The 22415-nt window shown below is 37.9% G+C and overlaps 1 protein-coding gene across 3 annotated transcripts in view; it reads right to left on the reverse strand.

The window, feature by feature from the left end:
- Window positions 1-22415, reverse strand: part of dcc (DCC netrin 1 receptor) — a 381171-nt gene that overhangs the window by 259956 nt on the left and 98800 nt on the right. For all 3 annotated transcript variants that reach the window (XM_080907576.1, XM_080907574.1, XM_080907575.1), the window contains exon 2: window positions 3786-4142. In XM_080907576.1, the coding sequence (XP_080763702.1) occupies window positions 3786-4142 (357 nt within the window). The remainder of the gene's footprint in view (window positions 1-3785; window positions 4143-22415) is intronic.

The following is a 22415-nucleotide window of genomic DNA, read 5'->3' on the forward strand; positions in this document are numbered from 1 at the left end:
GTAGGATGTCTCTTTTTTCTTCTTTTCTTATTCTACCACCCTTCAGCAATAGATTCACTTTCTTTGTTCTCTCTTTTCATTCTTCAATAGCGTTTCTTCTCTGTTCAGTCTGATATGCTTTCTCTCCCTCGTCCTCTGAGAGTTCAGTGTTTCTAATTAATTCCCAGTTTACAGTCATCTCTGAACACACACGCGCACACAGCCAGACTGCTAATTGAATTTTAAGCTTCTGCCTTTCATTAGCATTTTGCCATGTAATGCATTGTGTGCTTGCTTGAGTGTTGCCCATGCGTGTCTATGTGTGTGTTTGTGTGAATGACATGGAGGTAGGGCTGATTCATATTTTAATGTAATGCTTGAATGTGGGTTAATTGACTTTGATTGGAACATGTGTGTTTAATGATTCAGGTCAGGTTTGGATAAGAGTTTAAAATTCACAGTGAGTTCTTTCGGTGATGAAGTGGTGTGCTGCATGTCCCACAGTGTTGGTCACCATAGCTGGAACCATTTTACCATTGCACTGGTATCAGGCAGCTCATATAACCAGTGGATTCTGGGCCAGTACCGAGCCGAGGCAGTGCCCAGCGCTGTATTTTGGTGCATCAATTTAGGCCTGACCATATCAGCTCCACTTATTCTTTCCTCACTCACATGCCAAACAGACCATGAAATGAGCAAGTTGTCCTGTTTTTCCCTCCTTATTTCATCTTGACTCAGACTTGTCTCAGCCTCCTGGAGGGGTTTGACTACACTCAGAGTCATCTTGATTTAGTAGGCGTTTTGACATTGACTTATCTCATCCTTATGTCTTCACAATGCTGCAATATCCAGGGCAGAAAACTTTAGTCAGCAGAGACGTGCTGACCACATAAGGTTGTCTTCAAAAGTAAGTTGATCCCCATAGGGTTTTATGTTAAAAGCAAAGAAACAACAACAAACAACAACAACAACAAAGACATTTTGGGCTAAATGGATAATTTAACTGCTCTGTGAGTTCATTTAGAATCTCAATCTGTTACATTTTGGATGTATGGGTGTAGCCACTTCAAAGTTTCCCAAAATAGTTTTTTTTATTTTTTGCCTTTTTCACTTTCTCTGCTATGCACTTTTAACACACTGACACAAATAGAAAGAAAGACAAAATATCAGTGATTCATAAATATAACGATTATTTTTTGACTTAAAAAATGCAAAACCACTTAAAAATACTACTGCCAGCATGTATCAATAAACTGCCTAACCACCAGTGTGGCAATGAAAAACCTCCAAAAGTAAAAGTAACAATGAGCTACTACACGATTATAAATGTCTGAAACCTTGTGCAGCTGCTCTCCTTTTTTCCAAATTGTTTAGATCTGCAATATAAATGTTAAACTTCACAAGCTACTGAATGTTATTTTTTCTGAATTGTTTTTGACTGCATTAATCTTTACCTGTTGAGATGTCACGCACGGGTCACTTTCTGGCGTGTTGTTGTGTGACAGAATATTTGATTAGTTGCATTTGTCTTTAATCCCATCACACTTTCAATAAGCTGTCATACAACATAGTGCACACAGAACAGGCTGCGCAGACTGATGGTCATGGTGATGCACTAAAGCCTCAGAGCTGCTTTCTATTAATGTCTTCCATAAACTGTATTGATCTTAAGCCTCGCTCCACTTACTAAATTACATTACAGGTGAATTACTTTGGTGTTATTAAGTAAATATGAACAGCAAAATAAATGGAAACGGCAATATTATGGGAGCATGTGTGTGTATGTGTGTTGTGTTGCTATAACTTTCAAGGAGAGGTGAAGGTGTTGTGGCCATGTTAATCTAAATGAGGGGAATCTCCTCTCCGATACTCTTTATTCATTCAATCATCTCCTTCTATATCATTCTTCTTCTGCTCATTATTTCTTTCTTTCACTCTTGCCATTTGTTCAGTTTTTTTATGCTTACATTTTCTCTTCTGTTGTATAGAAATTGTATGTTATGTAAATACACATGTGGACAACATGCAAATATTTACTGTTTACAAAGCCCAGGTTTCAGACACATCTGTATCTGTCAGTTGAAGGAAAGGTTTTTCAACAATGTTGCTCTATTCTTATTTTCAAGTCCAGTGATTTCGTATTCAGTGCATGCTGGATCGCTTCTATTCTTTTTGTATCCAAGCAAAATGCACAAACAAATGATGTGTTCTTACAATGCATGATGGTTGATATCAGTGGAACAAACAAAACAAAATCAGCAACCAAAAATCATGAGGCTATACACAAGAACCCAAATTTACAACTCCAACAAATACCAGCTGGTGTGATTATGGTTGACAGTCAAAGACAAAGTCAAAAACAATCTGTGCTTTAATCTTTAATACAACTCTGAGTCTATTTATAGCATCCAAATCCCATTTCATTTGTCTATGAAAAACAATTGAATGACTCTCTTTTTTTCTATTTTTGCACGACATACTAGAAAACCAGTCACACAACGAAAAGGAGATTGAAAACGACTCCTGAGGGGCACCATGGCTTCTAACAGCACGAATGTGCTGTTTATTTATTTGTTGTATATTTTAATATTAGCAGGTTCAGAGGACAGGGCTAAAGTTATTAAACTTCAAATGAATAGATTCAAATATAAAGTATATCAATATATGTTTAAAGATAAATTAACTCACACACAAGTATAAGAAAAACCTCCAAGTTTTGTGAGCTACAATTACTAACAGCTAAAGCTCAAAGCACAGAGGGCTAGAAATCATCTGGCAAGCATGAATTTGGAGGGAATAATGTGTATTTCCCAATCAGTTGGTGAATGGTTGCTGGAAGTTGATGGTATTTGCTGTGAAATCGACTGTTAGCCCCAGTCAAGCAGACCCATGGACCAGTCAGTGGCCTCTGGAAAAATGTGTATTTATATAAAATCACATAAAATCTTTGAGTGTGTGTTTTTTTAATTAAACACACACTGTTGTAATCGACCCCAGGTCAGCAGCCAGCTTGTTCCAACAAACTAGACCACAGTGAGAGAACCCTGAGCACACATCTAATTCTGGGAACACACAAAAAAAAAACACAGGTCGGCACCTGGTGACCTGAAAGGTCTGATTGGGTTATAGAGACCGACCAGTCAGAGATGTACTGACGGGTCAAAGCATTGTGAGCTTGCATTGCTTTTCTAAAAGGACTGAACTGGGAGCCAGTGAAGGGACTTCAGTACTGGAGTGTTATGTTCACATTTCCGTGTGAGTTTCAGGACAGTGGTTGCTGCATTGTGATGGAGTTGAAGTTGTTGTTCCAATGATTTGCATTATACTGTGAATAAAGTTTTACAATAGTCTAACCTACTTGATCTAAATGCATGGTGAGGCACAGCTTTTATTTCAAAGCCCTTCTTTTGAAGAGTGTTTGCAGACAAAGTATGGGTGACTAAAGCAATTTGCTAAAGACTCAGCCAATCACAATTACAGCTAACAACATCTAGCATCTTCATCCGCCAACTGTGGATCAAAAGTTTCCAGAGCATTTGGCCCTCACAAAGCAAAGGTTTAGCTCACAAAACTATATCGAAGAAGCTAAACTAACTGGAACTGAGTGAAAATGGTTCATCTACAGAACTTGTTATGATTGTAGAGATGAGAAAGAAAATGATTTCATGGTTTCCTAAAAATTACAGGATCTTCAAACTGAGAAACCAACTACTTTTAAGTGTGAACTATGAAATCACATTTTTGCATTTTGAGTTCATGAGTCTGTTTGAATGAATAGATACTTGTAGATTCAAGTAGTCTCTTACCTGCCACAGTCACTCTTGCTGTCCGGCTCACAATGCTTCCCAGTCCATCCAGCGTGGCGAGGCACTGATATTCTCCCTCATCAGGCCGATGGTGCCGCGAGTGCATCACATTTTGCACCAGCAGCGAGCCGTTACTCAGCTGTCGCCGTCGCTCATCGACCACCGTGCTAAGCAGCACTCCATCTTTACGCCATGTGATGGTGGGGGGTCCTGCCACAGCATCTGACTGTGCCTGGCAGTCTAGCTGCAGCACACTGCCGCGTACTGTCACCGTGTCCTGAGGCTCCTGGGTGAAAATGAAGTCCACAAAACCTCCAAGACCAGACGAGGAGGAAGAAGATGAGGAGGCATCTGAGGCTGCAGGAAAAAGCAAAGGAGACGAAAAGGAGTTAGAGGGAAGCAAGACACCAACAGGACAAATAAACTCATCTACATCAAATACAGGTGTGCTTTAACACACATCTGCAAATCACTATTTAATTATTTATACTTATAAATAATAAAAATATAAACAAATCTCATATTATGCTGATTTTAAATCATAAAAAATACAAAGCACAAAATTGCTAAAAGATCCTCAGAGGGGATAGTGTTCAGTCTGTACTGTTCTCTTTCTATACAAATACATCCAGGGCACATTTCTGGAAGACAACACTTATGCCGCCCGTATTCACCGGTTAAACTGGACAATCACAAAAGCAGACAGACAACCAACATAAACATTGTAGAAATAATTCATTTAATAAATAAACTCCCCAGGAATCAGCAATTTGTATACCGTAGCACAGGTCAAAACATCTACCACTGATTGAAACCCAGTAACTGCCCACACAGTGTGACAGTAAATGCATTATATGTACATATATAGTATGACTGAAGTTAAAGGTGCATCTTGTTGCTTCTTTTTGTTGCTTTATGTACTTTTGTTCCTGTCATTTTTTTCCAAAATTGAACTCCAAACCAATAATGCCTTACTCAGGGCTTTGTTCTGTTTTCTAAAGCAGATCAATCAGGACTAGAATTCTAATACATTTTCTAATGCTTTATCCTCTTTTTGCTTCGTGTTTTTATCCATGTTTGTCATTAGCTCTGCCAGACATGTCTCTTCAGAGAAGAGAGTGTGGCTCTGAGTATTAACCCCCAACCTGTAGAGCTTCACTCAGCAGGATAACTCATCACTGCTATCAAAGCCACAGGAACCTGCTGTATTCTTTGTTTTCAGGTTTATAGACTTTCTTTAATCTGCTGAAAGGCGAGCAGTGGCGGCATCTCCTCCCTTCTTTGATGTTGAGTCTGCTTAAACGTCTTTCATCGTGATCAGAGAGGCAGTTTGTTCAGTCAAAGCCGCCGTTCAACGTCTCCGCATTTCCCGGAAAACCTGAATGGAGGCTTTAGAACGACCTGGAGTCACAGCGTCACAGCGCAGAGTTGACTTTGAAGAGCAGCAGATGTTCTTTTTTTCTGTTTTTCATTTCAGTTGCTCCTATAGGAAAACTAATCAGAGCAAAAACTTCTGTATAAAAGTTAATCCCAGTTGGGCCTGTTCCAATTGGGACCGGAGAAATAAAACGAACAGCACTTCATAAAAAAGTCTTTATCTCTAAGAACTGGGATTTGCTTTCAGCAAAGCAACATCCTTTTCTTGTATAACAATATAGTGCTGAGTGTGTTTTCATTGCAAATTATCAGGTTTCTCCTTACCTCACTATAACAAGAGCCGTGAAATGACTTATCTTGTGGATTGGCACTTTATCAATAAAACTGAACTCAACAAAAAAGGCAAAAACAGAACCAGAATGAATCTGAAACCACACTCTACGCACAAGGTGGATGCCAACAAACATCACAGTCAGTGAATAAAACGATTTAATTGAAACATTTGTCAACCAACAACAGATTCCCAATATATGTATTGATAGATGCATGTGCAGTACAACTCAAATTAACCAAAGGTACTTTATTCTAATGTACTTAACACTGGCTCTTCAAAAAAAAAAAATGGTGAGAATCAAGTTAATTGTTCTTAATTTAGGCTCGTTAGCTGCTACAAAGCTGTTACTCACAACAATTTCCCACCTTCATCTCTCCAAACAACACACCTGGCAGATACCCTGCAAACCCATCTGTCATATTGAGGCTAAGAGAGCGTGGCTAAGGGTGCTTAAAGTCTTTTTAAGGGCCTTTTATTAACAAACAAAAGGCCTTAAAAGTATTAAAGTGTGTTATACTGAGAGACAATAACATTAACAGCACACATACAGTACAGAAAAGAATCTTGTAGAAGAGCAACATCACAGGTATCACAGGTAACTCCGCCTGCAGCCAATCCCCCACCCATACCTGAGGATCCTTCACTCCTTACAAAACATCCTAGTTTCCCTCCCCACACATCATCCCTTGTTTATCTCAATCTTGCTCCTTCTCCCTTTCTTATTTCTTCTTTTGCGCTCTCTTTTCCTTCATGGTTTCCTTCTTATTGATTCTCCTTCAGCAGTCGTCCCCCTCTCTCTCTATCAGTAACTCACTATCTTGACAGCTCTATCTGTATTCACTTCCACCACACACACACACACACACACACACACACACACACACACACACACACACACACACACACACACACGCTCAGAGCCAGTCACTTCATCAGCTTGTCCTTGTCCTCGTTGTCCTGCAGTTTGATGCTATCAGTCTCTGCTCAGCCTTCGTCTCTACTCTCTTCTTCTCTCTTTGTTGCCTCTCAGTCACTTTATCTTCATATTTCATCTGTAACATGAAGCCGGTCTTCACTTTATTATTTGACCACAAACTCTTCCAGACATATTTTTTTATGAACTTTTAGGATTTTTTCTGTAAAAAGAAAGTCATATATTTTTCTTGAAGTGTTAGTACACCGAGAAAATCTTGTCGTCATAACACAGAATATGTATGAATTCAGCATAAAATGAATATATACAAATTAATATATATTAAATATGTATTATAAATGTATGGGGAATAGACAAAAATCTCAACAAGTTAATAAAAAAAGTGAAACTGAAGAAATTCTGGTTTTACTGATTTGCTGACAGGCGGCAATTATTATAATCAGTAAATGAGTCATTTAAAGGATTTCTGAGAATGACAGTTCTCCACTTTCAGCTTTTCACATTTGATAATTTTCACATTTTAATGTTCATAGTCAATAAATGTAATGTCTTTCAATTTTGGACTTTTGTTGGGCAAAATAAGACGATTAAACGTGAGTACGGAGAATGTTACCAGCATTTTTGTGCCAATTTCAAGATTCAATAGAAAACATAATGAATAACTGTTTGTGTCAACTTGACAAAATATGAAAACCTTCCACTTGCATCTGATTTCTCTCCTCACTGATTTTATTTCCTGACACTTAAAATATGTCAGAAGCAAAGACTCTGAAAAAACAAGTAAAATAAAAGGACTGTAGAGAGAGTGATAATGAGCAGTCTTGACAGCAATTTAAAATCAGATAAATGCATTCTGAGTCTAGCTTCTAAGTATATATTGATTACACAGGTTAAGAGCTTTTCTAAGAACAATACTTGTGCATTTCTACACAGATTATCCAAACGCTGAACTTACATGCTGTCAGGCATGTCAAGTCCTTTAGACAGGCAGAGATATGAGACCTCACTCCCTGCTTGGAGCAAGTTGGCCAGACTGAAATGTGTTTTATCTCTTTGTGATTGATGAATATTTATCATTTACTGTTATTTACTGTTTTGTGTTTTAACCCCTTTCCTGTCATGTAGGATTTTTTTTGTCTGTCATTGTGGTCAGTCTATCTTTTCACACTAGTTTGGTATCTTTTTGTGGTGAACGTGAATCTTTTGTTCCTTCCTTTTGCTGTGAATTTTTACTGATTTGTCACCTTTTGTTTGATTTCTTGCTCATTTTTGTGAATTTCCACTTGTTTGTGGTCATATGGTTGTTTTTGGTCCCATTGGTTTTTGCTTACAGTCTCGTAAGCAGGTGTGTTTGTTGACATGTGTTTGATTTCTTCTTTCTTCCTCAGGTTGTGGATTATCAATCTTCTTCACGATTTTCACTCGTCATTTTGTGTCTTTGTGGTTGTTGTTTTTTAGCATTTCTTGCATTTGATTCTTTTTCCCTGGTGTGGATTGTCACCTTTTTGCGGTCATTTTACATTTTTTTGTACTTGTCTCTTTTTATTGTGTGTTTACACTTTTATGGTCTGTTTACAACTCTCTGCAGTTGGTGTGCTTCTTTGTGGTCATTTTGAGTGTGTGATTTTTTATTTATTTTTTGTTACCTTGTGGTAATTATGGCTGTTCTTGTGAATCTACAATTCATTCTGGTCATTTTGCATCTCTTTGTAGCTGCTTGAGGTCTCACTTCTGTGTCTCTGTTTTGGAGATTTTGTAATTTTTGCTGCTACTGTGTTTTTTGGGTCTCTTTGTGATTGATGTGTGTCTCTTTGTATTGGATTAGTTTTCCATTTGTGGACTTTTGGCTTCTGTTTTTTTTTTGGTCCCTTTGTTCCTTTTTGATGTAATTTCACATTTCTTTGTAGTTGCTTGATGTGTCTCTCTATGAAAACTGATGACAGTCACTCTACAGTAAACAGGGGCTTAGACTCAGAGACATCCTATCTTCCTTTATCCCTGCATGCCTGTATATATTCAATCAAGAAAGCAGCATTTCACCCAGATCATACTAGTGAAGTAGAACTGATGATGATGATAGAAACTTGAAATTCAACAGCTGAGATGCTGTGTGTTTGTTCAGTTTAATCCTGATAAAAAGCTAAACTGAAAAATGAGCAACATGCAATATGAAATATTACTAAATCGTGTAGGCTTTGGTTATGCATTCAATTTTAGATGTTTAAAATCCTTCAAGTCTTCAGTAACTAACTCTAAGACCTGTTAATCTCGTGGCATTCACAATATTTTTGTACTTATATGTTTTTGTCTTCAAAAGCAAATAAAGGTCAATAATTCAAACCATATAGAATCACACTGATCCTGATCCATAGCAGTCTCCGCTGATTACAAGATCCTAAAACATGTTGACCTGAATGCTGGAGCAGCTAATTAACACACTGCAGTAGAATAAATATTCAACACTTAACAGAACAGTACAAGACAAAACAAAATACTTCAGACCTGGTCCAGATCACAAATTTGTTAGCAAGGAGAGAAAAGCCATCGAAAGACCTTTATGGAAGACACGCCCTAGTCAGTTTTGTCACAGAGGTAAAGAAGTGGAAGGATATAGAGCCATCCAGGAGTTTAAATGATAAGATGAGAGTCGGTGACAGCAAGGTGGACAACAGCCAAGACCATCTGAACACACACGCACGCATTCTCACAGTGGCTGACACTGTGGGTTAGTGTCTGGAAAAAAAAAAACAAAAAACGACTGCATTACGACCCTGGACAACGTCCAGATACTGTGTGTGTGTTTGAAGTCTCTGCCAGCTGCTGCCTGCCAGCAGAGAATCAGCTTGACTGAAAGAAGGCAGCAGGAAGGAAGAGGAAGGAAAAAGATGCCCAAAAAAGGAAACCCATCTCTGTTACAATCAAACCATGAAACCATCAGACAGCAGCAACATATCAGGAAATAAACCAATGATGTGCTGCTAAATGAAAAAAAAAAACAGCATTTCAACCATGTAAAGCTTGAAAAGTTGACAAAAGAAAAATAATAGAGGAAATTAGTCACTTCAAAAGATTTTTAAAGTCAAATGTTTGCAGAGTTTTAATATTTTGACGGTAAAAGTATGTTTTAACTCAACTCAAATCTTTTAACAACTTGGTTTTATGCAAACAACGGCCTTGCTTAATATAAATCAGTGCATTTATTGTCATTTGTTGCAGGTGTTAAGCCTTATTAGGTATACTGAATTATTTGTAGTCTTTGCCCGCATACTGAGCGGTAAAGTTGTTCATACTTATTTAAAAGTTAGATTTTTTCAGTACAGCAACATACTGCTAATGTTTTTTAAATTCAAATTCTTTTCTGTTGTGCTGTGATCATTATTGCAGTTATATTGTGTTTAGGTTTAGAGTTGCATTGAGATGCAGTTTTCAGACTGACTGAGAGCCATGCGAGGGTGTAGATATTATAATATAACATAGGTCATAGTGAGTAAGGACTAGTCAACGTTCGGGGTTTTTCAGATGGTGAGAGAGACTGTTTATATGTCTGTGTGGTATATGGGGCACAGCGATGTGACCAAAAACAGAGCTCTGTCTGTTGTACATATACTGTACATTGTGTACACTAAGTTTCTATAAGAATTCCTGCACTTATTTGGCATCCATTTGCCGAGTATTGGGTACGAGCCCTTAATCTTTGAATTCAGACGTTTTCAGTCGTTACGTTTTTTTATTCATCTTTGGGCATGAAAAAAAGATTTTTGAACTTAATTTTTTTTAAGCATGTACTTTTCAAAGAGTTTTTTACATGTCTACTTAGGTGGACAACATACGTTTTGAGTGGGTGGCACGGTATCGAGTGACACATCAGTGTCCAATGTAGTGGTTTATGTGCAAGTATACCATCAACACTGACATAAACACGAGAAAGGGTTGAGGTTGATATCAAATATTGAATCAAAATCTGTTGAAAAAATTTAAAAAAGCTTGTTTAAAATTAAATAAAACAAGACTAGAATACCAAGAGTGTTTTTGTGAATAAAATTGGATGTAATTGAATGTCATTAATTTAACTGAGTTGAAATGAAAGACAAATAACACAAGAAAGAAGGAGAAAAAGAAAAAGAAGAAACCTGGATGTATGCACTATTTTCTGGAGCAAATGTTTGTGCTTGCTGAAGGCTGAAAATTTCTGCTTGTTAGGCTTGAAAAAGTTGTAGAACCTCCAAGAATGAACTCGAGGAAAAGAAGTGCTAAGTTAGCAGGAAGCAGTGAAAAGTGAAGCAGAAAAGGAAAGTTTGATAGAGTTAAATGGAGGTCTGATCCCTTACACACTGACTCAAAGCTCACACTGTCACCCAGTAAGCATCATCACCAGTGTTGGTCAAGTTACTTGAAAAAAGTAATCAGTAACTAATTACTGATTACTTCCCCAAAAAAGTATTATTTTCAAAAGTAATTAATTACTTAGTTACTTAGTTACTTTTTAAAAACACGATTTACAACCTGAAGAGGTGATAAAGCGATAGATCTTTCAGCCCAATTCTACTTTTTCTGCATAATCCATCATACAAAATGTAATCAAATGGAAAAGTCTCTTTTTTTTAACTTGTTTTATCAGTTTTAATCTTTTAACTTTATGCATCAAGTAAAAATTAAACTATATGCACCATTCTCTGACTTGAAGAAATTAGTTTAACATTTAAACCTATTTTCTACACATTCCAGCACATAAAATAAAATATTTTTTGTGTTTACACTCAGTCTTTCAAATAGATGCAAGTAAAACACAGCAGAAAATAAATAAAGTCAAAGACTCAGCGCTCCTGTTGCTCTATTTTCACCTGTAAAGCAGGACTACGGTAGGCGGAGGTTTACCCTGGTGCAGGTGTGCCACGGTCAGTGGAAGAATCCGCGAGTGTCTCTGTGAGTTTCCCATTACGTCATAGCTACTCGGTGCTTGCTCGGAAGTTTAGGGGTTTTTTCGCTGTAAAAATAAGTTTTCTTCCCACGCACAACGGACACTAATGTTTTTGTCACTTTTTATGGAATCAAACTCAAAGTAAGGTCAGTACTTCCACGCTTTAAACGCTGCACGCTCATACTCTCCTGCACTCGATATATTATCCATTGTTGATCTGCACACAGCTGGTCTCACGAACGTCGCACTCGCTTACGTCACTGTCGTGAGACATTCTCGCAAAGAAATCACGGTTTTAGTAACACAGTAACGCAGCGTTCCTACGGGAAAGTAACGGTAATCTAATTACCGTTTTTGCAATAGTAATCCCTTACTTTACTCGTTACTTGAAAAAAGTAATCAGATTACAGTAACGCGTTACAAGTAACGCTACCAGTCACGCTACAAGTAACGCGTTACTGCCCATCTCTGATCATCACACAAGCTGACTCATCTCAAAGTGACCTAACTGAAACCTGACAGAAGCTACACCAGACTTTGGCACCACTTCCTGTCTGATCAGCAACTTACTGATTGTTTTTTTCTTTTACATACCTTTGACTGGAAACCAGTTTTTTGTTGTCTCTGTGCACATTGAGAATAATCGTCATTATTAGTGTCAGTGCAATTACCTTAAAATCTCAAAAGTGAAACAAAAATCATTGTTGGGATGATGGACATGTCAATCACTAAAAACACTAGAGCTGGCTTAACCCAAACATCAAGTCTGTAAGTTGTTACTGACAACAACACTGGCAAATTTACCAAGCAACAATTCCCAGTTTAGTCAAACAGGCTGTTATTCGTGTAACTCAATGTCTCGCACAATTTGCCTCAAAATTTCAATCCATCCATCTGTTTTCCTAAATACTTTTCCAAGCATTTAAGAAGGCAAGGCTGGAGCTTCATTCAGATAACACAGAGTGAGAGGCAGGGTGCCTCTAAGATCATTTAAATAAAAATAAAAGTATTCTTTGATGACATTTTGAAGAGCGGTATTTTTATGTGCAGTCACTCAATAATAATACAAAATCAGTAGCTGCTCTGTGATGTAAAGTCTCTGCTGTGTGCTTGTGGCTCTCAACACCATTCAGTGCTGAGAGTCTGATGATGAGAAAAGGAAAAAAGAGAAAGAAAGGCAGACAGACGAGTTAGATGCGAGTCATCCTGAAGTAATAGATTAGCATATCAATATCAACTTCCAATCACTAATATTAAATATTAACTCAATAAAAACTGCTGGACAATAAGAACTGAACGACAGCTTAATTTATCTTATTGTTTCACCACAAAAAAGTGGGCTGGTCAACAGCATGAAATACTGGCTCCACCCCGACCCCCGTCTCGGAGTCCTCACTACAACACTGTGCAGCCCCCGAAATTAGCAATGCATGTAGGCACACAGTTTGTTAAGGTCCCATCTGCAGTGAGCTCTGACACCAGCTGGACAGCAGTGTGTGCATGTTTAGCATTAAGCCTTTATTAACAAGCCTCACCTGCTGTCCACCCTCCGTGTCTCATTGAGTTAAAACTCCCATGATCCCTCTATCTCCCAGCTGAGCTCACCACACGCACCAACCAATCCATAGTCAACGGGCAGCAGAAGGAAATCACTTCAATTAAACATCTTTTTTCTTGCTTATTAAGAGATCATAAAAAGAAGTGCTCAAAGAAACTACAACAGCAACAATAGGAGTCATTGACTGGAATACTTTATTTTGAAATAGTTCAGCATTACTTGAATTCAGCTGCTCTGTCACACTAGACACGCAATAAAAACAGGATGGCTTAAAATTTTGATCAAGAGGCGGTTGCACAAGTGAACCAGTGGGAGGCAACCTGTGTCGAAACAATCACAGTTTAAGTCAGACTCACTGCAATCACGCTCAGACAGATTGGTGAAGGTTTGCAAATAATAGTACTCTAACATGTTACAAGCACTCTAAGTCAGTCTGTGCTGATGAGCGCAACTCGTCTGGGATGCATCTGTTTGTAATAGTGGATTTGACTTCAGTGGTTGTACTTTGATTGTATTCCACTGCTGCCAAATACTTAGCACATTGTACAGTTAACCCTTTAAGACCTACCATAGAACCAAGTCCGCCAGAGCTTATAGTATATTTTTACATGCTGTGGAGCCATTTTTTGGAGCATTTCAAGTTGCTATACATCAATACAACCATTATAGCCCAAATTTTAATGATATGTCTGCATTAAGTGCATAGTAATTACATAAATTGCAAAAACTTGCAATAAACTACAAACAATTTAAAATCGTTTTTGAGTTTTTAACATATATTTCTAGTTAGAGAAATTTAAGAGGCTTATCCCTCAAAACTGTAAATACAAAAAAGTTGCACAAACTAGTTTCCCACCAAAGGAAATTTATTTTAAGTGTCTTCATAGTTTTATTTTTGAGATACACCAATTTTCATATACTGCAGGAAAAACGAAAAAATATATTATAGTGCAAATTTGCAAAATAACAGCATATGCATCAAAATAAAATCCAGCAGTGCAATATGAGTCCTCAGCATCCCAGAAACGACACAGAAAGTCATAAAGTCAAACATAACTTTTAAAAACACCAGTATAGGCTCATAAAGCCACGATGGTAAAAAACTACATTTCCGCAAAATGACGTCACTTCCGGTTTCGGGCAGGTCATGGCGGACATGCGATAGTTCACGCTGATGGATGTAGGAAGTGTTACAAACAGCTGATCGGATCGGCAAAGCCTGTTTCTGGAATATTATGTATTTGTTGCTGCAAGTGCTTTTTATGCAGTTTTTGCAAAGCTATATGTGGAAGGATACGTGACCTAGGACAAGCTGATGGCATAAGATGTAAGTACAACTCCTCCGGTTTCATATGCAAAAAAAATTATTGCGCTAGCTTACGTGGTTGCAGTGCTACCGGGATTTAAAAATAGTTGCGCAAAATGGAGCGTGTCCGCTCCGACCGGCTTTAAAGGGTTAAAATGCCATCCTAAAGCAAATGTGTCACTATTTGTGGCAGCATCCGGTTGCCTGGAGCTCATGAGGTAGGCCAGGTTATCTACCAACTGGATGGTTGGGGGTTCAATCCCTGGCTGCATCAGTCTGCATGTCAAATATCTTCGAGCAAGATATTAACCCCAAGTTGTTCTGTTATCCATCCACTGGAGTGTGAATGTTAGGTTGATAGTACACATGTCATAGAAAAAAGTGCTGGAGTGAATGAGACACATCTAGGGCTATATAAGATCCAGTCCATGTAAGTAGTGAATTATTTTTTAATGGGAATTTCTGTGTATGTACTGTAAATATCAACAACAGTACATGACAATAAGTTTGTAAGACAGTAAGAGTTTTGTGATCATCACTAAGTCATTACTGTTAATTGCTATATTATCACATAATTGCCAACTTGACCCCGTTTAATTACAGACTGATAGCAGGGTGATCTACTACATTATATATTATTGAATATATAATGAGAACCTTCACAGACATTATTATTATTATTATTATTATTATTATTATTATTATTATTATGTTTATCTTGATCTACTAAAATATGTTTGAAGATGGCAACCGACTGTGAGTGGTCAAAAACGTGGTCTCTATATTTAGCTGTGTAACTGTGGCATAAAAGAGGCCTACTTTACTTCTCCTTCTTTCCTGTAATATAACTCTAGTTTCCATGGTGAATGTTCACATAAAACATGGCCAAAGTTTCAAATGATAAGCTCAGAGCATGTACAAGTAATCCATGTGAGCCAAACACTCCAAACACTCAGACTACTCAGGGCTCTTTGTGGGATCACGGTCATCTCATGGTAGCTCACAGAATCCCTGCCCAGATGTTGTTTCACCTCGTGTTTTATATGGGGCAGCCAATCGGAAGACAGCTGACTTAAAATGGGAGCTAAAATAGCTTCTTTCATCCAGAGGATGAACTGAGGGCCTGCACCAAGGCTCAGTCTAACATAAATAAAGTTTATTTGCAAATGTGAATTATGCAACTACTAAGCCAATAATATGAATACAGAGCTAACAATGAGCTTTTATGCATTAATCCCTGTGTTTTTTAGAGAAGTCGGTAGGGAAAAACATCAAGGTGATCAATAAAATCAGCTTTTACTAGGGTGTCTTTCAGAAGCTCCACTGACACTATACCGAAAATACCAATAAAATATGAAGGACATTACACCCAGTAACACTGGGTAACACCCAGTGTGTCACCTGGGTGACAGGCAACGATATCATTGCTGATTTATCACAGTTATATATATGTGTACAAAGTTAATTTTATATGGTCCATGTTTTTTATGTTTTATTTCACAAAAGTCTAAAAATAGAGCCGAAAAAGGAAATAAAGGAAAGGAAAGCTTTAATATTTTTCCAAAGTGTTTAAACATCTGCTATCGTTAATTTAATTGACAGTCTGAAAAGAAACAGACTGCAATTGATTGTGCTGACAGAAAGACACACACTCACAGTAATTAGCAGGAAACACAGCAGGCTGAATGGGACTAGGCTAATTAAGACCAATTGGTGTTAATATCAGAGCGGGTGAAGTGTGCGTGTGTGCAGAACACATTCAGATTAACAGAAAGTGATTTTTACTGAATGTGTGAAGCTCTGCGAAGAGGTGTGAGGCAGCATTTTTTTAATCTTCTCGTGATATGTGTCAGCGAGATGCTTGCATTTGCTGAAATGTTTCATCTCAGACATATTAAAAGTGGTATCGAATAAAAACCGAAAAACAAATAGCAATCAGAGCTCTGAAATACTTGGAAAATTGCTTTGGTTTAGTTGAACTAAAAGTGAAACCTTAAATAAATACAATCACAACAGATGTTAAGACACGCTATTCTAAACAGCAGTGGAATAAAGCCAGAGACAGAGACACGTACGTGGCAAAATGATTGCTTGTATTCAGTGATGGAGAAAAAACATATTAAACACTTTTTGAAGGTTAAGACTTCAAAAAGTAAAGAGAAAAACTGAAGTTGTTGCACTTTCATGTCAACTACATACTTAGAATCTACTAAGCATTTCTACTTAGACAAGTAGAAATGCTTGTGTAAGGCGGGGTGACTTTTGAAACTGTGAGAATTGCAAGGGCAGAACTATCTGATTTTATTTTAATGCTTTTCATCAGTTTTACAACCTTCTCACTAACAAAGACATCATCCATGGCCTGTCGTACTACACCGAAGGAAGAAAGAAAACGATAAGGCATAACATTAAAGAAAAAACATAGTGGCAACACCAGTGCTACCCATCAACCTTTTAGTAGATACACATATGGTGTCAATTTCAAAATCCTATGTCACTGCATTCTCAAGTTATCAAATTCAAAAGAGTTTCACAAAACCTGGCATGTGACCTCTGACCTTGAGGTCAAGGACACTGGGATCTACACTCATCCAAAGTTAGTAGATTCACCAATGGTGATTTCCTTCTTAAATCATTCACAAGAATTTCAGAAAACTTGATGTCTGACCTTGACTTTGAGATGAAGGTCACTCAGATTCAAAAGTGTCTGAGATTTTTAGTAGCTATTGACATTGACAAACATAGGTGTCCACATCGCACGCCTGGCAACCCAGCAGGGTAACAACAATATCCAGTCAGCCTTTTACAGCTGAGGAGTAATTAAGAGTTTTTTGTTTTTTTTTATTGTAAGTGTCCCTCTGACCAATAGAAATGTTCTTTTTTTCACAGTTTAACACAGAGCTTTCTGTTAGTGGGTTCACAGCAAGACATTTTCTTCACTTCAGTTCTATTTATATAGTACCTGTTAACAACAACATCCACATTAAGACACTTTCCATAATAAGATAAAGCCCTATCTTAATAGAGAACTGAATAGCCAATTGAATAGCCAACTGCCATGATGATTCCTCAGAGCAACAATATGCTTGTCTTTTTTATTTGTTATTGGGCCATAATTTTAATGGTCTGGCCCACTTATGAAACCAAATTGTGTTGTATGCATCCCACAAAGTAACATGAGCTTGTCATCCCTGCTTAGACGAGTGTACATAGTTAGATGTAAGAGCAATATTTAGTTCTCAGGAGCCTGACAAGTTATTGTCAGTAATATATTATCCATAAAGCAGTCATCTGAATAAGCCGCCTGGGTGCTAATAGTAGACTCTAACAACAGTAACAGTAAGTAACAACAATCGAAAATTTGACATGTGAGTGAAAAAAACTCTGTCAAAAATGAGCAACTTTGTTTTTTAGCTTTCTAAAAACAATAAACATTTCAAAGCCGTTCTTCATTTCATCAGGTTTTTTTGAAGGTCTGAATAGAACGAGAGAGCAATTTATATTGCAGACGACATAGATTACGTCAAAACTGATTCAGAAAAAAAAGAAAATGGTATCTGTCAAAAAAATGGCAGAACAACGTGAACAAATACTGAAAAAAGGAAACAAAATGAAAGGAAACACACCTACACACACACACATACAGACACACACACTCACGGAGAGAATATGATCATGTTTGTCTCATGGGATGCAGTGTCACTGCTGTCTGTGGATGCATTTTGACAAGGACCAAATGGAAAACACACACACCCTTGTGTGTGTGTGTGTGTGTGTGTTTGCAGGTTAAAACACCAATAAGTGTTTGGTCTGCACATTGTTAACGGGGACCTTTACTGCTGTCAGACACAATTAGCAACCGGTCAACAGGAGGCCAATTATACAGACACACGCGCGCGCATACACACACACACACACACACACACACACACACATACACACACACGCACACAGACATGCACACACAAAATACAATGAGAATAACAGGGTAGCTTAGTGTCAAAGTGGCAAGAAGGGAGTAGCTGTCATAACACACACAAACACACACACACACAAATTCATAAATGACAATTTTAAAATAGCTTTTTGTCCCAGTACAAAGAGAATAAATGTCATAAATGTCACTGACACCCACTGATACACAGGACAATGAGACCTCAGGTCCACTTTGTCCCCACTCCCACTGTCGTATGTGTACTTAATTAACTGTCATTTTAACAATCAGATTAATCACCATCAGATTAACTATTAATGAGTTTATGAATTCACTATAGGAGTTTTGTCTAGATGGGGTCATCACTTTTAGTGGGAGATTAAATTAAAATTCATGGTTTTTCTTGAGTTGTGTTTCGATTGGAGGTAAAAGGTCAAAATATTGATTAGATCTAAAATGAAGGTGGAAGGTGAGGTTAAATGAGGTTAAAGTCATCTGGACAGGCTCACAGTTTGATCTAAAGTTTGGTTTTAATGGACATTAATGGACATTAAAACGTGGTAAATTTTAAAATACATTGCTGAATATAAAGTTTTACATAACAAGCTTACACCGTTCACAGCTGCTCACTGTTTTGCCCTCCAGATGCCCAGCACAGGTATATGAGATAGTCAAACACATTCCTGAGCATGACTGGGGTCAATACTGCCACTGCTGTTATTATGCTACCTATCAGTCAAACTCACAAATCCCCTCTTTACAGCAGTAGCTTTTCCATTGTTACTGGTAAGCAGCTGCAAAATTTAACTGTATAATTAAACTGTACAGTTAAAGCTAACCAGGAAACCCAAAGAAACCTCCTCTAATGTTCACTGGAAGCAGCTCCAGAGTGAGTCAATCTCCACAGATATGTTAAAATGTTCTTAGCAGAATGGTAATCATAATAGTAAAATGGGGGGAAGGGACAGTGAGATGGAGAGAAGACCTGAAAGTGCAAATGGGTGTATTGATGTTCAGAGGTTCAGAAGCGTACTGCAGAGCAAGATTATGGATTACCTTAAAGACGAGGAGTAGAATCTTGAAATCAATACAGTTATTTAACTGGAAGTCATTGTAGGTATTGAAGGACAGGTATAGAAGGACAGATATATTGTGACTAATGGAAGAATTTCTGGTGATCATGCTACCAACTGAAATGTGGACCAGTTGAAGTGTATGTATGGACTGAAAAGAAAAGAATTATAGTAATTGATGCAAGATGTAAGCAAAGTCTGGAAAGGATGGCAGTAATATTGTGTGTGAAACATGGACAAAGGTGATTAATGTTACGAAGATGAAACCATGAGGACCTAGGGATGTTATTGATGTGCACTTGAAAAGAAAGCATGATGTCCAGACTCTTAACATGAGAGGAGCAAAAAGCTGTTATATTTAGACAAAGTGGATTTGGTGCCAATGAGGAGAACATTGATTTTCATCTCTGTTCAATTTGAGAATGTTACAAGAAAATCAGGATTTGATTTCCTGGAGACAAACACAGAGGGTGATGGGTGCACGCGTGGTGATAGGTTTGGTGGACACAGAGTTGGGTGTCATCAGCATACCGATGGAAACTAATATTAAGAATGTTATGAGATATAGTGTCAAAGGCTGTGCTCAGATCTAAGAGGATGAGAATGGTTAAGAGTTGCTGTCAATTGTCAAAAGGAGGTCGTTACTGATTTTTTTCCAGGGCTGTTTCTGTACTATGAAGGGCAAATAAACCAAGCTTAAATTGTTTATACTGGTTATTTTGAGGCAACTGAGCATGAACCTGTGAACCAACTATTTCCTCAAGGATTTTAGATAGAAAGGGTAGGTTGGATGAAATTATTGAAATTGCTGGGATCTCCTACAGGTTACTTGTGCACACGAGTTATTGCAGCTGACTTGAGAAATGAGGAAACAATACTAGAGATAAGGAAGGAAGGAACACTAGTATTTATTATGGTGGACAGAGAGAGTAGCAAGCTTTTATTAAGTTAGTAGGAAAAGGGTCTAATTGACAGGCAGATAGCTTGGATTTCTGAAGAAGGCCAGAGAGAGGTTTCAACCTTTCAAGTGTACCACAGGACTGAGGGAAGTGGTGAAGACAAACTGTAGGAGGTGTTTGGGGTTTTCATTCGAAAGCTGCCAGTGAATCTTGTCAGCGTTGCTAATGTTAATGTAAAATGTAAAACCTGAGCCAAACAAGCAATTTTAAATCCTTTTTAATAGGCCAAATCCAGAAAGTATTACAGTGGGATGAATGGACCAAATCCTGCTCTGTGGGAAAGTAACCCTAAAAAAAGGCTTCTAATCACTCATAATCATTACAGGCTGATCAATAAGCTGAGGTGTCATGTGATCACAGAGAGAGGAAGAGTATTCAGAGACCAATCTGGTTTGCTCACAGCAGGATAGCATCAGGGATGAAATCTTTAGTGTGAAGCGAAAACGGTGTCGAAGCAGTTTTAGTCGTCTTTGATCACAGATTCACATCCTGAAAACGCAGAGAGTCGGGAAATAAAACGTAGGAGCCGAAAGCTCCGAGATGAAAAGAAAGATCAGGATGAAAAGAAATATCAGAGAAGGAGAGAAGTGTGAACGTGTTTGGGGTTTTCATTCGAAAGCCATTTTCTTCCTCAGACTTAAGTTTGCATTTTAATCTTCTCTCCTTTCCCCCAATTTGTCTTTATCCTGGTTTTTGTTTAAATAAATATTGTTTCTATGCACTTTAAATGTCAAGTAATAATAATGTAATGATATAAATAAAAATATCTGCTTTTCTTTAGGAAATCTTTAACACTAATTAAAAGTTTTGGTAAGTAAGTAATTTCATCAATTCAAACTGCTGATGTGGGTTTTTAAAACACACAGAATCTCTCACAGGTTGAGTTTCTGTAACAGATCCGTCCCTGTGCAAACTGAACAGGAAGAAACTGAAATTGGTTCCATGCTGAGAAAATGTCTCTCAGCTGGAAACCATTTTCAGAGGTGGAAGGTCAGCAGTGTGTGGCTCAGTCAGACGGTCCAGCAATCTGTCTCCAAATGAATGCTGCCACAAACCTCTACAGTAGTGGAAAAGGTCAGTGCTACATGATCACAAGGCCTAGTACTAGAATTTACTAGAAAACCTTGAGCTTCAACAACTACAAGGCCTGTTGCTCTCATATTGAAAAAAAAGTATTGCTGAATTTTACTCAGTGTTAATATCCAAAACGTGTGACAGTAAAATCAATATAAATTGTTTAACTGTGTCATATGACTGTTATACAAGATTCGTATTCATGTATCAAGACATGCTAGATTGAAAGCCAAAAAAACTATGGAGTCTAGGGCCTGGAATAATTACCAACCTGAAACTAGAAGGAGAAGAGGTCTTTGAGAATTCATAGGCATGATTTTCAAACGCTTAGAGTGAGTATAACCACTCAGCTTTGAGTTACAACAAGAAGTACATCTGGCTTTATATCAGGAACAATGAACATGCTTATAGGCACAACCAACAAAAAATGGCACAACTAGAAAAAGAATGATAGTACAATAATTGGAGCTAGGATAGCTAGAACATGTACGGGGTGGGCCATTTATATGGATACACCGTAATAAAATGGGAATGGTTGGTGATATTAAAGTCCTGATTGTGGCACATTAGTATATGTGAGGGGGCAAACTCCTCAAGATGGGTGGTGACCATGGTGGCCATTTAGGTGTCGGCCATCTTGGATACAACTTTTGTTTTTTCAATAGGAAGAGGGCCATGTGACACATCAAACTTATTGGTAATGTCACAAGAAAAACAATGGTGTGCTTGGTTTCAATGTAACTTTGTTCTTTCATGAGTTATTTACAAGTTTCTCTTCGTTCACAGCCATTGACATGTCGAAGAGGTTAACACGTGAGGAGCGGATCGAAATTGTGTTGATATCTGGTGAACGCAGTAACCGGGTCATTGCAGCAGATTTCAATGCAAGACACCCTACGAGACCACCCATCTCCCATGCTACAGTTAGCAAACTGCTTGCTAAGTTTCGTGAAACTGGTTCACTGTTGGATTTGCCAAAATGTGGACGCATGAAAACTGTCACTAATGAAGAAACATCAGTGGCTGTCCTAGCTTCATTCAGCAAGAGCCCACAGCGTAGCACATGCCGCATGTCACTGGAGAGTGGCATTAGTCGAACATCCCTTCGGTGGATATTAGCTACTCACAAATGGCACCCTTACAAACTCCAGCTACTGCAGCAT

The sequence above is a fragment of the Rhamphochromis sp. 'chilingali' genome (genome assembly GCF_963969265.1).
Source record: "Rhamphochromis sp. 'chilingali' genome assembly, chromosome: 2".
NCBI classification, from domain to species: domain Eukaryota; kingdom Metazoa; phylum Chordata; class Actinopteri; order Cichliformes; family Cichlidae; genus Rhamphochromis; species Rhamphochromis sp. 'chilingali'.